The sequence below is a fragment of the Ambystoma mexicanum genome, chromosome 2p (genome assembly GCF_040938575.1).
Source record: "Ambystoma mexicanum isolate Mex_15411 chromosome 2p, UKY_AmexF1_1, whole genome shotgun sequence".
NCBI classification, from domain to species: domain Eukaryota; kingdom Metazoa; phylum Chordata; class Amphibia; order Caudata; family Ambystomatidae; genus Ambystoma; species Ambystoma mexicanum.
Window position 1 is genome coordinate 1,438,367,878 of NC_090923.1, and position 16,955 is coordinate 1,438,384,832.

General features: G+C 47.4%; 1 protein-coding gene across 1 annotated transcript in view; it reads right to left on the bottom strand.

Annotated features, from left to right (window-relative positions):
• The window catches only part of ASIC3 (acid sensing ion channel subunit 3), a 463,599-nt gene extending 460,127 nt beyond the window's left edge, over positions 1-3,472 (bottom strand). The window contains exon 1 of the mRNA XM_069645979.1: positions 1,805-3,472. Within this exon, the coding sequence (XP_069502080.1) occupies positions 1,805-2,419 (615 nt within the window). The 5' untranslated portion in view covers positions 2,420-3,472. The remainder of the gene's footprint in view (positions 1-1,804) is intronic.
• Between the last annotated feature and the right edge of the window lie 13,483 nt (positions 3,473-16,955).

Genomic DNA, 16,955 nt, shown 5'->3' on the forward strand with positions numbered 1-16,955 from the left:
ATTATAGGGGGAGGTTTCGCCTTCTCCCAATGACATGCATTTCTTATAAAGAAGGGGTGAGCTCTCTCCCTCTCCCACAGACAGGCACTGGATCTAAAAGTATGGGGCGATTTCACCTTCTCCCATTGACATGCTACTGCATATATAGAATTGGGTGAGCTCTCTCCCTCTCCCACAGACAGGCACTGGATCTAAAAGTATGGGGCGATTTCACCTTCTCCCATTGACATGCTACTGCATATATAGAATTGGGTGAGCTCTCTCCCTCTCCCACAGACAGGCACTGGATCTAAAAGTATGGGGCGATTTCACCTTCTCCCATTGACATGCTACTGCATATATAGAATTGGGTGAGCTCTCTCCCTCTCCCACAGACAGGCACTGAATCTAAAAGTATGGGGCGATTTCACCTTCTCCCATTGACATGCCACTGCATATATAGAATTGGGTGAGCTCTCTCCCTCTCCCACAGACAGGCACTGGATCTAAAAGTATGGGGCGATTTCATCATCTCCCATTGATATGCTATTGCATCCAGAGAATAGGGTGAGCTCTCGTCATCTCACACAAACAAGCATTCTATCTGGAAGCATAGGGAGATATTGCTAGGAATTCCATCTGGAGAAAGGGGTGAGCTCTCGCCATCTCCCACAGACATGCACTGGATCTGGAAATTGGGGAGACTGTGCACCCAAAGTGCCACAGGAATCAGAAAGTGAAAGGAAAGCACACTCTGTCCCACTCTGTTGCTAGGTGACGGGAGGAAGGACTTGGAACTGCACAAGGGGGCAAGCCCATCAAATATGCGATGGGGGCTTTCCCAGAGTGCTGAAGGGTAGTCAAGGGCACTCCATGGTTATCTAGACTTTTTGAATGACGGCGCAAGGCGATGTTGAGTTGAATTTCCCTTTATTTATTATCTGAATCGTCATAAGAAATCATCAGATGATTCGTCAAACGATAACAAAAATCTGAATTCAACTATGCTTAAAGTTTCTGGAAAAAAAGGAAGATAATGACTTCCTATTTCAAAAAAAGCATTATCCGAACAATTCTTTAACCAATACCGCTGAAACACATTGGGCCTGATTCCCAGAAGCGTTTTATAATGGCACATCCCACGTGAAAACGCTCTGTGAATCAGGCCCAATTTGTGCATATTTATTTATTAATTTATTGTGCATTTGTAAGGTACTTCTACAGCAAGTGAATTGTGTTTCAAAGCGCTCAATGTATAGGCACATTATTCATTCCCAATAAATAAAAAGCCATGCCTTTCTAGGACCCCCTGCCACCTGGAGTGCCGAAGATTGAAGCGGGCAACCTACCCTGGCCTTCCACTCAGCTTATTGTATATTGCTCCATGTTTTTAAACAGATGTTTTATATACAAATGGTGAGTGTTTTTAATTAATTCCGTGCATGATCCTAGATCGAATTTTCCCAGAAAATCTAATAACCCGCCTTTTTATATGACGCTTGGTTCGGGAAGTGTTGCCATTGCATAGTGCTGCAAAGAGCAGGTGTCATTATCATCCAGCCAAATGAATTTAATTGACCACAAATAAAAGATTGTGTTGGCTCGTCTTCGATTTGAAAATGTGATCTTCAAACTATACACAGACAGATCTCTCGGGAGACAGCATTAGCCCACCAATCCACCTAAGAGGTCATACGCAAATAAGTACATACATACACTGTAATCCACCAGCATTCCAATATTAATAATGAAAAGCACTATGTTGCATTCTCCACCCTTTCCTGGCATCCCACCCAAACACCTCAGCTGCCAAATGCTTACTCACAGTGGTGAAGTTTTCTGGGCCGCAGTCGCGGTTGCGGTACCTGCAGTTGAGGAGCATGACGTCCATGGAATGGCCGGTGCGCTGAACGAACTCACGCATGCTGAAGGTCTTGCTGGGGAAGAAGTTGGAGAAGTCGTCAGACTGGCCGAGAGCCTGCAGATAGTCTGCATAGCTTTCCCGCTCCACACCCAGGAGTACGCCGGCCCAGTACAAGTCGTTCTTGGTGAGAGCCGACTTTCTGAAGCGGTTGTAGTTGCAGATGGTGATGGCGGGGAAGGTCATGCTTTGGCTCTCCATCTCGTCCAAGGTGGTGACGTGGTGGTACTCCGAGTAGAACTGGATGCGGTCTGCCACCTGGAAGAGGAAGAAGCCGAGCGAAGTCATAAAGGCACAGGCCCACACGGCACTGCGGATGGTCAGCCCTCCGGGCAGGAAGATGTGGCTGACGCCGTGCATGGAGCAGTTGCTGGCGAATACAGTGATGTCAGAAGCCTTGGGCTCCTCGTCATCGTCCTCTGACTGCTTCGTGTCCAGTTCCATCTTCTCTTTGGTTTCATCCAAGCTGCCCTCGATGGAGGGGAACATGGGCGGAATGTGTCCCCTTGAACAATGCATTGGATCTCTAAGAAGAGAAGCGCGTTCTTCTGCCTGAAGGCTATGGCATGTGGAAGAAGAGGAACAAGGGCTGGGCGAAAAATGGGAGCTATAGGAAATTGGGACAATATGGCCAGATGAAAGGGTAGAAAGGAATGCACTGAGAGTTGGAGTCTTTGCAAAAGACGGATAGTTGGGGCAATTGGGAGGTGATACCTAACCAAACCTTACAGGAGAAATGGAGTACCTTACCATTTGGTGTGGTAACGTAAGAGGAGCGAGAGAGTGATCCTAAACGGGGCGATGATGGGCCCCGTTCAGTCTAAGAGACGAATGGTAAAACCCAATGAATTGTGCGGCAGAGGACGAGGAGCCTGTCGGTGGAGGATACCTAGAAGGAGCTGGTCAGACTGCTGCAGAGGTCGAGGAGCCTGTGGGTGGAGGACACCTAGAAGGAGCTGGTCAGACTGCGGCGGAGGACGAGGAGCCTGTGGGTGGAGGACACCTAGAAGGAGCTGATCAGACCGCGGCAGAGGACGAGGAGCCTGTGGGTGAAGGACACCTAGAAGGAGCTGATCAGACCACGGCGGAGAACGAGGAGCCTGTGGGTGGAGGGCACGTAGAAGGAGCTGGTCAGACCGCAGCAGAGGACGAGGAGCCTGTGGGTGGAGGACACCTAGGAGGAGCTGGTCAGACTGCGGAGGACGAGGAGCCTGTGGGTGGGGGACACCTAGAAGGAGCTGGTCAGACCGCGGCGGAGGACGAGGAGCCTGTGGGTGGAGGACACCTAGGAGGAGCTGGTCCGACCGGTCATTGAAGGAGATTGTGGAGAAGAGAATTACAGGGACGGCTAACATGGAAGAACATGGACAGGAAGGGCCACGAAGGAGAACTCGCAGAGGAGATGCAATGAGGGTGACGGCACCTGCGAGGCTGCCTTTCCTACCCTGGTGGCAGCAAGAGCAAAGAAGGGATGGAGCTGGAGTTCAGAGGGGCAGCCGAAAAAGTGCAGGGTTTCTCGAGAAAGCCCTGCGTGTGCAGGAAGAATCGAAGAAAGGGAGGGGGAGTAATGAAGCCGGGGCCCCAGGAGGGAGGCTTGTGCCAGCAAGCCAGGAAGGTTTAGAAGATGGCCCGACTGAGCAGTGTAACTTCATCCCCTTCCCTAGGAGGAGGGCGATGGGTGAGGGGAGGAGGATGGGCGGGGAGGGGGGTTGAGAATGGGAGAATGCCGAGGATGCAGAGATGGAGTGAAAAAGGCTGCGGGGGGCGGAGGGGGGGTTGTGAAGGGCAGCAAGGGACAATCGAAAAAGTAGCGAGAAGGAAAGAGTGGCCGAGCGCAGGGAGAAGAGAGAGAAAGTGCAGGAAGGGGAAGGATGGAAAAAAGGGAAAAATAAAATGGTAGAGGAGAGAGACAGGCTAGCAGGATAGATCCACAGATAGCTAGACAGATAGACAGACGGACAGGCGGATAGATAGATAGATAGATAGATAGATAGACAGACAGCCAGACAGACAGACATACAGACAAATAGATAGATAGAGAGAGAGAGAGATCGATAGACAGATAGAGGGCTGGTGAGATAGGTAGAGAGCAGCAGAGAGAGGGATGGGAGTTATCCAGGGGGAGGCCTGGACAGGGGTGTGCAGGGACATATTGTGGGGAGATTTGCGCCGTCGGAGGGGGGAGGACCTAGGGGTGCGAGAAGTGCCTTATATGCGTTATGAAATGGAGGGGGTACCTAACGAGAGGCACCAAAATGATTTGCCTGCTGGAAGTGTCAGCGGCGGCCTAAGAATCCCAAGTAACTAAGGGAGCAGTACCAGGCGTGTGGCCTCTGTAACTAAAGGAGTGTCCTGACAGGTGCAGCCGAGCCTTCATTCCAGCACTGAAAGGGTGTCATATCTGTTTTTTAAAAGATTATGTAAATATCATACAATTAACTCATCAAATTGACCTAATAAACCCTTGAAAATATACAAGTGAATTCAAAGCAAACTATATCAATAGAAGTCCTCCATTATTCCTATGTATTCATTGATTTTATCAAATCATTCTAAAGAAAAGCCTTCAATACAATAACATGTAACACAAATCAAACAATGTATTAGTGTAGGTTCTCCTCAGAGTACTACACAAGAAATGATCTAACGCAAAGGGGCTGATTCGTGGCTTTTTTTGCACGGCAAAAAGGCACTTTGCACTGTTCCATGAATCAGGGGGTATGTTGGCAGTGCAAAGTCACTTTTCTTCAGTGAAAAGTCACATTGCAACGTGCAAAATATTCCATGAATCAGGTCCCAAGTGTCTGAAACTGATGTTGTAATTCTGGACATGGGTGATAGTGACATCATCTGAAGAAGAGCCCCTGTGAGCCCTGGCTTACTTAAAGCTTTGGGTGAGGGGTGGAGACAGATTTAGTACCGGGGAAAGTATTAGAAGCTGAGACCAAGTGGGGCGGACAGAAAGGGGACGAGATATTACGGAGTGATGGAGAACAGCGGGGAAGCCCATTGGCCCACAGTTCTAGCTAGAGCTCCAATGTGCAAACTCTTCCTATGGAGAGAAGTGTGTAACATTCTGTGTCTGTGACAAAAAGTTCACATGTTTGAACCACTGCAGGCATGACAGCCTTTTAGCTTCCTATAGTGGATCGATGGCAATCATGGAGTCGGGTGATGTAGTCTACATACTGTGAAAGGGGTCATTATTTTGGGATAATGACCTGCACACAAGTTCGCCATTGGTCATAAGTTGAGGAAAGGTCATTATCCCAAGCAATAACAGCCCTTTCGAAGTCTACAAGGCTATTAGTACACAGCGATCATAGCAATACCTTTATGTGGTGAATAAAACATGCTAGTTTAATAGATATTACGATAAATAGACAAACTATGGTAGTAATTTAAATATGGTTTTATTTTGCAGTATTTAAATAAGGTTGTCTTCATAAGTTAATCATTTTAATTGCAAACTTGGCTTCACATTAGCCTGCAGTAGCTGAACTCTAAAAGTAAAAAAGTGAACGCATTTCCCATGTTTTAGTTTTCTCGTTGGTGCTTTAAATTGGATGTTGCAGTGAAATAAAGATCCTCCCAGAGATGGAGTACTTCGTTGAAAGGAATCTTTACTGGAAATTCCATTGTTTATTCCCTGTCTGCTTTGGAGTCAGAATGGTGTCAATGCCAGTAGTTATTGACTGCACTCCAAACATTCTGATTGGCTGAGAGGAGGTCAATAATACAATGCAGCTTTGCTCTGTGTGTGTGCTCTGTACATGGTCCAATGAAATGAGAGCAGGGAGGAGGAATGGAGGAAGAGAACAGAAGGGAAGGTCGAGTGAGGAGGCAGTAACATACAGAAGAATGGTGTCCAGTAAAGCCAGACAGCAGCTGAACAGACCAAACACTTTATGCTTGCTCTGGTGATGGGGGCGTGATGAGGGATTGCTGCAACAACGGGCGAAGCCCCGCGGCAAGTAAAGTGTTACTGGTCCCTTCTACACAGTGAGAACGCGGTCCCGTATGGTACCATGGAAGGGCAGGGGGGAAACTACCCCAGGCGTCGCATTGCGGCGGCCCCTGCAGGACCCTTGCAGGGGTCCCTATCGCTGCCCCTTTGCCAGCAGTGGGCATTCATCAGTGCCTACCTCTGAATGTATGCACGCTTTAGCGTGCAGGTTACAGGGGGGTCTTGCTGCCACCATCAGGCTGGTGTCCACTCTCTCGGCCATTAGAACCTCTTTCCACCATCCAGCAGCGACATGGCAGTGAGCAGGCTGCGTGCCCCTTTCCTGGCCTTGCTCTGCGCACCGGCGTCACCTCCCTGCCACCTGGACTCTCTGCAGCTTGCTTTAATGTCCTGGATGCCCTCCTTACTGCACGAGCAATGCCTTATTCCTGTCTGAAACTACCCCTCCCTGCCCCCACCAGCCCCCAGACTGTCTCATCCAGTTTTCAGGAGGAAGCAGGCTCAGGGCAGTTATTTTGTTGGAATTTCCCATGTGGTTCATGCACACCACATTGTGTATAGGCGCTATATAAATAAACTATCATATCATATATCACCAGATAGGCCTGGGTGGGGGAGAAGGGGGAAGTGATGTGTCCCGGTCTTGATAGTTTGGGGGGCACTCACAGTCTCCGCCATAGTTACAGTAAAATCAATTTAGATTTACTTTTTCAAACTTCTATTTATAACAGCTTTTGATATGATTGATGTATTTAAATGACATTGTCCTAAGAAAATGCTTGGCACGAGCCCCTCCACACTAGACATATTTGGGACAATTTGGTAAATGGTTCAAAAGTTATTAAGAAAAGAATCAAACCCTGTTTTCGACTTACTCCTGCATTTTCCCATAGAGAAAAAGGTGATTCCATTGACCATGCGTAGCGTAAAAAAAGCTGGAAGGATTTGCACCAAATAAGAAACAACTTGGCCACAAGGGCTGGCAGATGTTCCTTTTGTTGGTTTGGTGTATATCCGTCCAGCAATTTTTCAAATATTCGGCAGCGATGGGGGTGCCCAATGGTGTCGAAAACCTTTCATGTCTCTCAAAAGGGAGCCTTGAATGGCTTGGCATGGTCCCAATTTGGGTTCCCATCAAGCTGTGTTAAAGCTCCATCACCCCACTGCACTGCCAGTGTGTTCATAGCCCAGCCTCATTCCGCCTCAGACATGCCGGTATAAAATAAGGTTCCCACATCTCTCAAGGAAGCATAGAAACACCTGGGTGTGATGTGCATACAGGCACGTCTGAAGCCGAACAGAAGTCACACTTGGGGCGACTCCAATCTTAGGCTGGCATTACTCTCATCCTAGGCTTTGGATTTGTTGATGGTAACATTTAGGCATTTATAATAATCTGGGACTTGCATGGCGCTGTCACCAATGCACCTTACATCATTACCCAGCAACTGCAATACTACTCCTTTGTCAACCTCAGAAGGATGCACTGTCACTAATGCACTTTACGTTATTACCCAGCAACTGCAATAATACTCCATTGTCGACCTCAGAAGGATGCACTGTCACCAATGCACCTTACATTATTACCCAGCAACTGCAATAATACTCCTTTGTCGACCACAGAAGGATGCACTGTCACTAATGCACTTAACATCATTACCCAGCAACTGCAATACTACTCCTTTGTCGACCTCAGAAGGATGCACTGTCACTAATGCACTTTACGTTATTACCCAGCAACTGCAATAATACTCCATTGTCGACCTCAGAAGGATGCACTGTCACCAATGCACCTTACATTATTACCCAGCAACTGCAATAATACTCATTTGTCGACCACAGAAGGATGCACTGTCACTAATGCACTTTACATCATTACCCAGCAACTGTAATGCTACTCCTTTGTCGACCTCAGAAGGATGGAAGGAGGAGTAGCCGAGTAGGCCTTGCTAGGATTCAAAGCTGCAGACCACACACTGATCCCAGCAGTGAGCACTAACCTATCTTACCAGCTATTTCTCCTTGAATGTGCATTCCACAACATTAGGCTCTGAGGGGGACATTTCCTATTCATATAACACCTATTAACGCACTGCTTTGAAGCAAAAGGAGTTTGCCATGACTCACGAGTAAACTGATAGTTCGGGAGGATAGCTCAGGGGCAACGTGCTCGCGTTGGAAGCAAGACGACATGGAGCAACGCAGGTTTGATCCCCGAGTCCACGCTTAGAAACCTCTGGGTATTAAGCGTGTCATAAATGGCCTAACATGATATGTCATAACAGTAGTGTTATAGTGTGTTTTAAAAAGGACTGGAGGGGATAGGAGACAGGATGAGTGGCGGGTAGATGTCCTAATAAATGTTTCTTTTTAATAGCACCGTTAATTAATCATACTGTGTTGCAATTGGATAGCTCAGTGAGTTACAAGCTCAGTTCTGTCATGTACCACCCTGCACTTTCCAAATTACACATGTAGGCAAAATTGTTTTTGGAAGTATTTTTGCAGTGTGCCGTTAATAGCGCCAGTGAACACTTCTTCATAAAAAACACAGAAACTATTAACGCAAGCACACACGTTGCTGATATTGATGAGCAGCAAAATGATAGACGTGGGAAAACACACATAGAGCAACTCTTTGCGTGTTTTCCCGTTCTGTTCACGGGGCGAGCCGGACACGGAGCAGAAAATCTACTTCGTCGCTCAGTGAGGTGGCACTCCCCCAGCGTCGCGAGGGGCGGGAGGGCATTTCTGCAGATTCTGGCCTCTATTTTAAGTGTGAAAACGAGAAGGCGGAATCAGCTGTAATGTCAGCCGCCATCTTTATTCATAGGACCGCCATTACTGATCACCTCCTTCTTTGCGTGTGGACACAGAAAGTGATCTGAGTGGATTCACCATATGACGACGCAGTATGAGGCATGCGCACCTCAGATGCGCCCGGGCTTCCGCGACTGACACTGTAACATGCATAATTATTATCCCTCAGAAAGAACGTGACTGCGAGTAATTGCTCCAAAAAGTCTCGATATGGGCGCTGAGGGGGCTATAGCCCCTGGTCTTTTGGTTGTTGCCCCGGAAGCTCAGGGGTTACAACCAAAAGGCTAGCTCGCCCCGAGCCCTGACAGTCCCGACATTAGCATAGCCCTGGGTCTTTTCCAGACCTAGCAACACCCCTGTGGAACCCCTACGTGTTACTAAAATATTCTCAAAGCGGGTGAGTTCCCTACCAGTGTTTGCTCTGCAGTATAGGGACCCTTTCTGATTGCAAGCATGGAAATACGGAGAAAGAACCGCTTTCTGGTTCCGTCTCTAGAGGCTGGATGCCTATACATTTTCCACTTCTGCTTCACGCTCATCTGGATATGTAAGGGTGTGTTACATTCTTTCTGGCCCGCCACGTGTAGCCTGAGTCTCGTTCTGGGAATTCGTGCATGCGTCGTCCTTCCGCCGACCTATCCGGTCCCCGAGCTCATATCCGGTTTCATCCAGTAGGTAAGTTGATACTGTTCGCCATTGAATTCCAAGGTCAATGCAAAAGGGTCTCCCATCTGCACTGAATATTGCTCCCTCTGAGCCATTTAGATACATGGAGGCATTCTCTTGTCTTTACAAGTGATATCTCATGTCTTCTGTTCGGGGGCCTTTTGCCGTTCTACCATATCGGGGTGGTCTATCGAAGACCACTCCCCCTTTCCTCCACGTAAAGTCTATTAATAATCTTATTGGCCCTTGTCTCCATCTCTCTGTGTGACTCTCTTTGCAACTCTGGCAAAGCGAGAAAAGTGCAGGTTAACTCGTCTCTTCCGCTTTTGGATGTTGCTGGCCCTGAGTGCCAGGTCCCGCTCTTGAGTTTCCAATTCCATTAGACTTGCTCCATGTTTCACGCCGAAGAGTTCTGTGGAACCTTGACTGTTCTCAAGGGTTTCAGTCTTGTCTTCCACCTTCTCCACTGTTCCTTGCGGGTCTTGAGTCAGAGGTTTAGCTATCTGTATTCAGGGCCCTCATTTCTTATGCAGGGCCCTCATTTCTCATGCAGGGCCCTCATTTCACAGGGCCTAAGTTTATACGATGGGTCCTCATTTCTTATGCAGGGGCCTAATTTCTGCTGATGTAGGGCCCTCATTTCACAGGGCTTAACTTTATACAAAGGACCCTAATTTCTTATGTAGGGGCCTCATTTCTGCTGATGTAGGTCCCTCATTTCACAGGGCCTAACTTTATACAACGGGCCCTCATTTCTTATGCAGGGGCCTCATTTCTGCTGATGTAGGGCCCTAATTTCACAGGGCTTAGCTTTATAAGAAGGACCCTCATTTCTTATGCAGGGCCCTCATTTCTGCTGATGCAGGGCCCTCATTTCACAGGGCTTAACTTTATACGAAGGGCCCTTATTTCTCATGCAGGGCCCTCATTTCATAGGGCCTAACTATCTAACTATCGTATCTAGAAAGGATTGTGACTGTTTGCATGTGCCACACTTAGATGGAACTTGAATGTTAATGTTAGCATCTGCCACACTTAGAATTGAGAACATTAGCCTGCGCCGTGTCTAGATAGGACTGTGAATGTTAGCATCTGCCACACTTAGAATCGAGAACATTAGCCTGCGCCGTGTCTAGATAGGACTGTGAATGTTAGCATCTGCCACACTTAGAATCGAGAACATTAGCCTGCACCGTGTCTAGATAGGACTGTGAATGTTAGCATCTGCCACACTTAGAATCGAGAACATTAGCCTGCGCCGTGTCTAGATAGGACTGTGAATGTTAGCATCTGCCACACTTAGAATCAAGAACATTAGCCTGCGCCGTGTCTAGATAGGACTGTGAATGTTAGCATCTGCCACACTTAGAATCGAGAACATTAGCCTGCGCCGTGTCTAGATAGGACTGTGAATGTTAGCATCTGCCACACTTAGAATCGAGAACATTAGCCTGCACCGTATCTAGATAGGACTGTGAATGTTAGCATCTGCCACACTTAGAATCAAGAACATTAGCCTGCGCCGTGTCTAGATAGGACTGTGAATGTTAGCATCTGCCACACTTAGAATCAAGAACATTAGCCTGCGCCGTGTCTAGATAGGACTGTGAATGTTAGCATCTGCCACACTTAGAATCAAGAACATTAGCCTGCGCCGTGTCTAGATAGGAATGTGAATGTTAGCATCTGCCACACTTAGAATCGAGAACATTAGCCTGCGCCGTGTCTAGATAGGACTGTGAATGTTAGCATCTGCCACACTTAGAATCGAGAACATTAGCCTGCGCCGTGTCTAGATAGGACTGTGAATGTTAGCATCTGCCACACTTAGAATCGAGAACATTAGCCTGCGCCGTGTCTAGGTAGGACTGTGAATGTTAGCATCTGCCACACTTAGAATTGAGAACATTAGCCTGCACCGTATCTAGATAGGATTTTGAATGTTAACATGTGCCACACTTAGATGGAACTTGAATGTTAGCATGTGCCACACTTAGAATTGAGAACATTAGCATGCGCCATATTTAGATAATATTGTGAAGGTTAGCGCATGCCACACTTAGACGGAACTATGTAGGTCAGCAAGTGCTACACTTAGACAGAACTGTGAATGTCAGCATGTTAAATGTCATATAACCCACTAACCAATATAAGCTCAAACTCTCTGCATACTTATATCACTCAAAAAACTCACACAACCATCTCTCGCACAACAAGCTGCACGCACTTCACCACACTGCAACAACACATAAGCCGCACCAACAGCACACGCGGACTGACACCGATCCAGTATTCGCACCAAGGCTCAGCACCCAGTGGCTACCGAGTTGAAGCTGCCAACAGTACACCACTCCTCTCACTATCCTACTCCCTCTTCACCTTACTAACCCATCCCACCTTCTTGTTTACAGATCCGCCAGAGCGCCTGGGACCAATTCCGTTGGTGACGGTGCGCTATATAAATACCATTAAGATAACATAACATAATAACAAACACTGGTGCAAAAGGCAAAGAAGGGTGTCTGCAACGCACGGTCGGCCTTTGAGGTTCACCCTGCCTCTGGGGTCACTCTCCCATTTTCTGTGGACAGCTGTAACTGCGCTGAAGCCCACCCCTCCACCCGGCTGTGGGTGCCGTAGGGCCCCTCTGTGAAGCACCCTCGTTCGGTGCCCAAAGCTCCTTACTCACCTCTCCAAATCAGCTTGAGTCAGGCATGCTCTTCCCGCGGAAAGCACCCACACGAGCTAGATAATAGAGGGTTTTGTGCTCTGAAATATCCAGTAGAGATGTATTATTTATTTATTTATTTGGCATTCTTCAAGCGTCGCACGCCCGTAGGCCTCAGGGCGCAAACAATAGAAGAGAATAGATAATTCAGTAGGGGGTCAGGCATTAAAGAAAGAAGTGTTTAATCTGCCGAGTTAAAAAGAAGTGTTTTGATGGCCTTTTTGAAGATCAGAAGTGAGGCAGAGCGTTTGCAGTCCAGAGGGAGAATATTCCACTCCTGGGGTGCGCAGACTTCAAAAGACGTGCCACCAAATTTCTTCAGGCGAAAACAGGGCTGAAGTAAGTCGAGCGTGTTATTTGAGCGCAAGGCTCTAGTGGGCTGGATTACAGATTAAAATAAATAATAAAAGAGCGAGCGATGAGAGGGTGAAACAGATCAATCCAAGCTAAAGCAAAGTACCTCTTCCGAGGCCTGCAAACTGCCCATGCCTGCCTGCCCACCTGGGTAGCGATTCCAATTATGCTGAAGCGGAACTCCCTATATAGAAGCACTACTCGTTCAGTATTAGTACCCGGTGAGGGACAATCAGATTGCAACAAACGATCTGATTGGCTTTCGCTGGGTCGTTACCAGCACAACAAAGGATTACCTCATTAGAAGGGACACACGCCGCGTCCCACAAGTTTCTTCCCTTTTCTTGGACCTGCCGCCCTGTAAAGGGCCTTCTCCCCGATCTCAGGCGCCTATTTTCTTGCTTTGTTTTTGCTTGAGTTGAGAAGTTACTCGCCGTTTGTTAACTCAAGTAAAAATACTATTAGTAGCCCAGTACAACACGCTGGGCGCTAATAGCAATAGAACCCCTGGAAGGGGGGCATTACCAGTGGCGTAATGCCCTCGGGGCTATGTTAAAGCTCTTGCTTCACTCAAATTTGTAACTCTTGCCCCGGGGGCAGTACCCGACTGGTAAAGCCCCCTTCCCCTCCTTGGTATCTATTACTTTAATATATAATATCTGCCCTGGTAGGAAAAACCTGTACAATAACTTCCACAACAAATAGAGAAACGTTACCAGGAGTCCTAAAAGATGCATTTCCTGTTCAAATTCCAATAGGACATTTGTACCCTCTCGTGCAGCACAAACTGCTCTATGGGGCTCTTATACCAAACAGAGATGGCGCCAGGGCCAAGCGCAATTAAAGTCGACAAGCATAGCTGATAAATAAGATGGTTCAGAGGGGCGCGGAGAACGCAGTGTATAGATGGAAGGCCATTTCCAGATTCATAACAGCTGAAAACAATCTTTCGCAATCAAAGGATCAATATTTTTTTGCAATTGCGGTCTTTTTTATCACACACAATTATCCTGTTTAATCCCGTTTTCCTTTTGTTTCGTGGGGTTATCTCCTGTACAATAGACATAAATGGGTCACTGCAATCATTTGGGTGTGAGACATTAGAAATTACTCAGTCATTTCCTTGCCTGGTTATATATTGTTTGGGATGGGCCAGCTGGTGCTTTAGGCCCCATCCAGAACTCTACAGGCCACAACCAGCATTTATGAGGCCACTCCCCTTGTTACAGCACCCTTGGTTGCTTACCCCACTAAAAGCACTGGCGTGCGCTATGCAGCAGCCTAGGGTTATGCAAGGGTGTGCTATTCAGCACCCCAGTGTTATTGAGGTGTGCTTTTTAGCGGCATGATAGGGTTATGTCAGGTGTGCTCTATTCAGCTGCCAAGAGATATGTAAGGTGTGTGCTATTCAGCAGTCTAGAGTTATATACAATGTGTGCTAGTCAGCAGCATAGGGTTTTTAAGGTGTGTGCTATTCTGTGGCTCAAGGTTATTTATGTAAGGTGTGTGCTATTCTGTGGCTCAAGGTTATTTATGTAAGGTGTGTGCTATTCTGTGGCTCAAGGTTATTTATGTAAGGTGTGTGCTATTCAGCATCCTAGGGTTATATAGGGTGTGCACTATTCAGCAGCATAGGGGTATATCAGGTGTGCTCTATTCAGCTGCCAAGAGATATGTAAGGTGTGTGCTATTCAGCAGTCTAGAGTTATATACAATGTGTGCTAGTCAGCAGCATAGGGTTTTTAAGGTGTGTGCTATTCTGTGGCTCAAGGTTATTTATGTAAGGTGTGTGCTATTCTGTGGCTCAAGGTTATTTATGTAAGGTGTGTGCTATTCAGCATCCTAGGGTTAAATAGGGTGTGCACTATTCAGCAGCATAGGGGTATATCAGGTGTGCATTTTTCCACAGCACATGGTTATTTAACGCTGTGCTATCGAGCGACCCAGGGTTATCTAAGGTGTGCAATATTAAGCAGCATATGGTGATTTGAGGTGTACTATTCAGTGGGCCAAGGTTATGTAAGATGTGCGCTATTCAGCATCCCAGGGTTATAGAAGGTGTGCGCTATTCAGTGGCATTGGGGTATGTGAGGTGTATGCTATTCCGTGGCACTCGGTTATTTAAGGGTGTGCTATTAGCAGCCCATGGTTATTTGATGTGTGCGCCATTCAGCGGCCCAGGGTTATATAATGTGTGTGCTATTCAGCATTCTAGAGTAGACTATTCAGTGGCATTGGGGTATGTGAGGTGTATGCTATTCCGTGGCACTCGGTTATTTAAGGGTGTGCTATTAGCAGCCCATGGTTATTTGATGTGTGCGCCATTCAGCGGGCCAGGGTCATGTAAGGTGGGTGCTATTCAGTGGCAGAGGGTCATGTGGGGTGTGTGCTATTCAGTGGCCCAGGTTTATGTAAGGGTCTGCTATTTAGCCGCCCAGGGTTATTTAATGTGTGCACTATTCAGTGGCCCAGGATTATGTAAGGTGAGTGCTATTCAGATGTCACGGTTTATTACACGGTCATACTCAGCTCAGGGAGTTCCTTTCCCCCAATGAATGTGGCGCATAATAAAGCACTATTAGTTTGGTAAGGTTCAGTTTGGTAAGGCCTCCAACCCGTCTCGCACCCAATCCCAACAATTACCCTGTGCCGCAATGGACTAGGAACCAGGCTGTAGTAAGAATATTTATTTATTTAATCCAAATTTGACAAATAGACTCACATCAGCCACCAATGCTGTGGCAACACAAGAACAAAAATGACTTCCGAAATGGCACCAACACAGAGATAACACTGAGATTTGCAGCATCCCAGTGTTATGCAAGGTGTGGCTATTCAGTGGTGTAGGGTTATGTAAGGAGTCTGCTATTATGTGGCCGAGGGTTATGTAAGGTGTAAGCTGTCAAGCATCCCAGGGTTATGTAAGGTTCACTATTCAGTGGCGTAGGGTTATGTTAGATGTGTGGTATTCAGCGGCCCAGGTTATGTAAGGTGTAAGCTATGCAGCATCCCAGGGTTGTATAAGGTTTGTGCAATTCAGCAGGCCAGGGTTAAGCAAGATGGGTGCTATTGAATAGCCTAGGGTGTTTACTTGGTTGCTAAAACTGTTGACTTAGTTAGAGTAGTTTATACTGGACATGTGTCAAGTTATTTTTTTTCAGTTTGTGATCAATGGCACCAAAAGAAACTGAGAGATCAGGTACAACCAGGGCAGCTGTGTCTGCTTCATCGGCTAATTTGCAAAGGTGATCCATTAGATTAAGTACCCATGCCTGGGCAAAAGCCAGCTTGCTGTAGATCTAGATGAGAACATGTTATTCTGTAAACTCTGGCATTCAAGCAGCTGCCTCCTTTTCTAGGTGCTTCCACAAGTACGGTGGCTGGAAGGTGCGAGGAGCATTCGAGGGCACATTAAGTCAGAGGCGTAGCCAGGATTGTCTAACAAGTGGGGCCTGAAGCTAAGGTAGTTGGCCCCACCGCAGTGACATTAGCACCTGTAAGTGTAGACACAGCCCTGGTGAGTGGGCATTTACAGATGTTAGACAGTCCTTGCCCGCTCAGGCCCTACCCTGTCTACGCCTCTGATTAGGGTCCAGAGCAGCTTTTTTTCCGGTAATGGCTGATCACAGCTGCTTTTAATTCATGGGACACAGAGGATTATTCCTCTTACATCTCCTAATGAAGTTCGACCCACGTGGGCTTCTTCTGGTGTCACTGGCTTCCATCTTCTCATTGAAGTGGTCTTGGTTTATAACTGGAACACCTGTGAAACACATGTTTTGCCAGTTGCTACCCAAGCAGCAACCCTCAGCAGTTACCCAACTTATCTTCAACAAACATTAAATGCAATTGCTTATCACTGCTGCAGCAGCAACTCCCCCTACAGAAACCCTGACCGGAAAGTCTAGTTTGCAGCTGTGGCAAGTGGGGGTCTGACTTTGTAACAACAGATGGCTGCCCGGAAGCTTTGACATTGAAAGGGTTGAGGGGCCTCGTGCAGTGCAGATGCTGGAAGGCTTGCACACAGAGGGTCCGGACAGTCTGAGGTAAACAGAGAGCCTGGCCCGTGATATGGCAGCGGGAGTTAGACGGGCCTGAACGTTTCCTGTGGACTTCAAAATGGGGCTCAGCGCGCCAGCCGCGCAGGGCCCAGATCGTCAATGAGAAGGTAGGCAGCAGGGAGGCCAGGAGCAGAGGCAATACAGCATGTACTCTGCTGAGCTTGGCAGATATGGAAACTGTATCAGGCAAGGTATACATTTATTTTAGCATTTACAGCAGCGCACAAAACCCTGAGGCATCGGGCGCTAGTTGCAGTAAGTGCGGGTGACATTCTACAGAGTGCAAGACCACGCGTAAGGGTTACAGCATGTGGGTGGATCTGGAAACATAATCTGAGCCACGGGGCTACTGCGGGTGTACAGATAAGCATGAAAGACAAATTACAGTAGGTGCACAGTCTGGATAAGCCACGCCTTAAGGTACGGGGCTCCATCAAGCAGTGAGTCAAATCCAATACT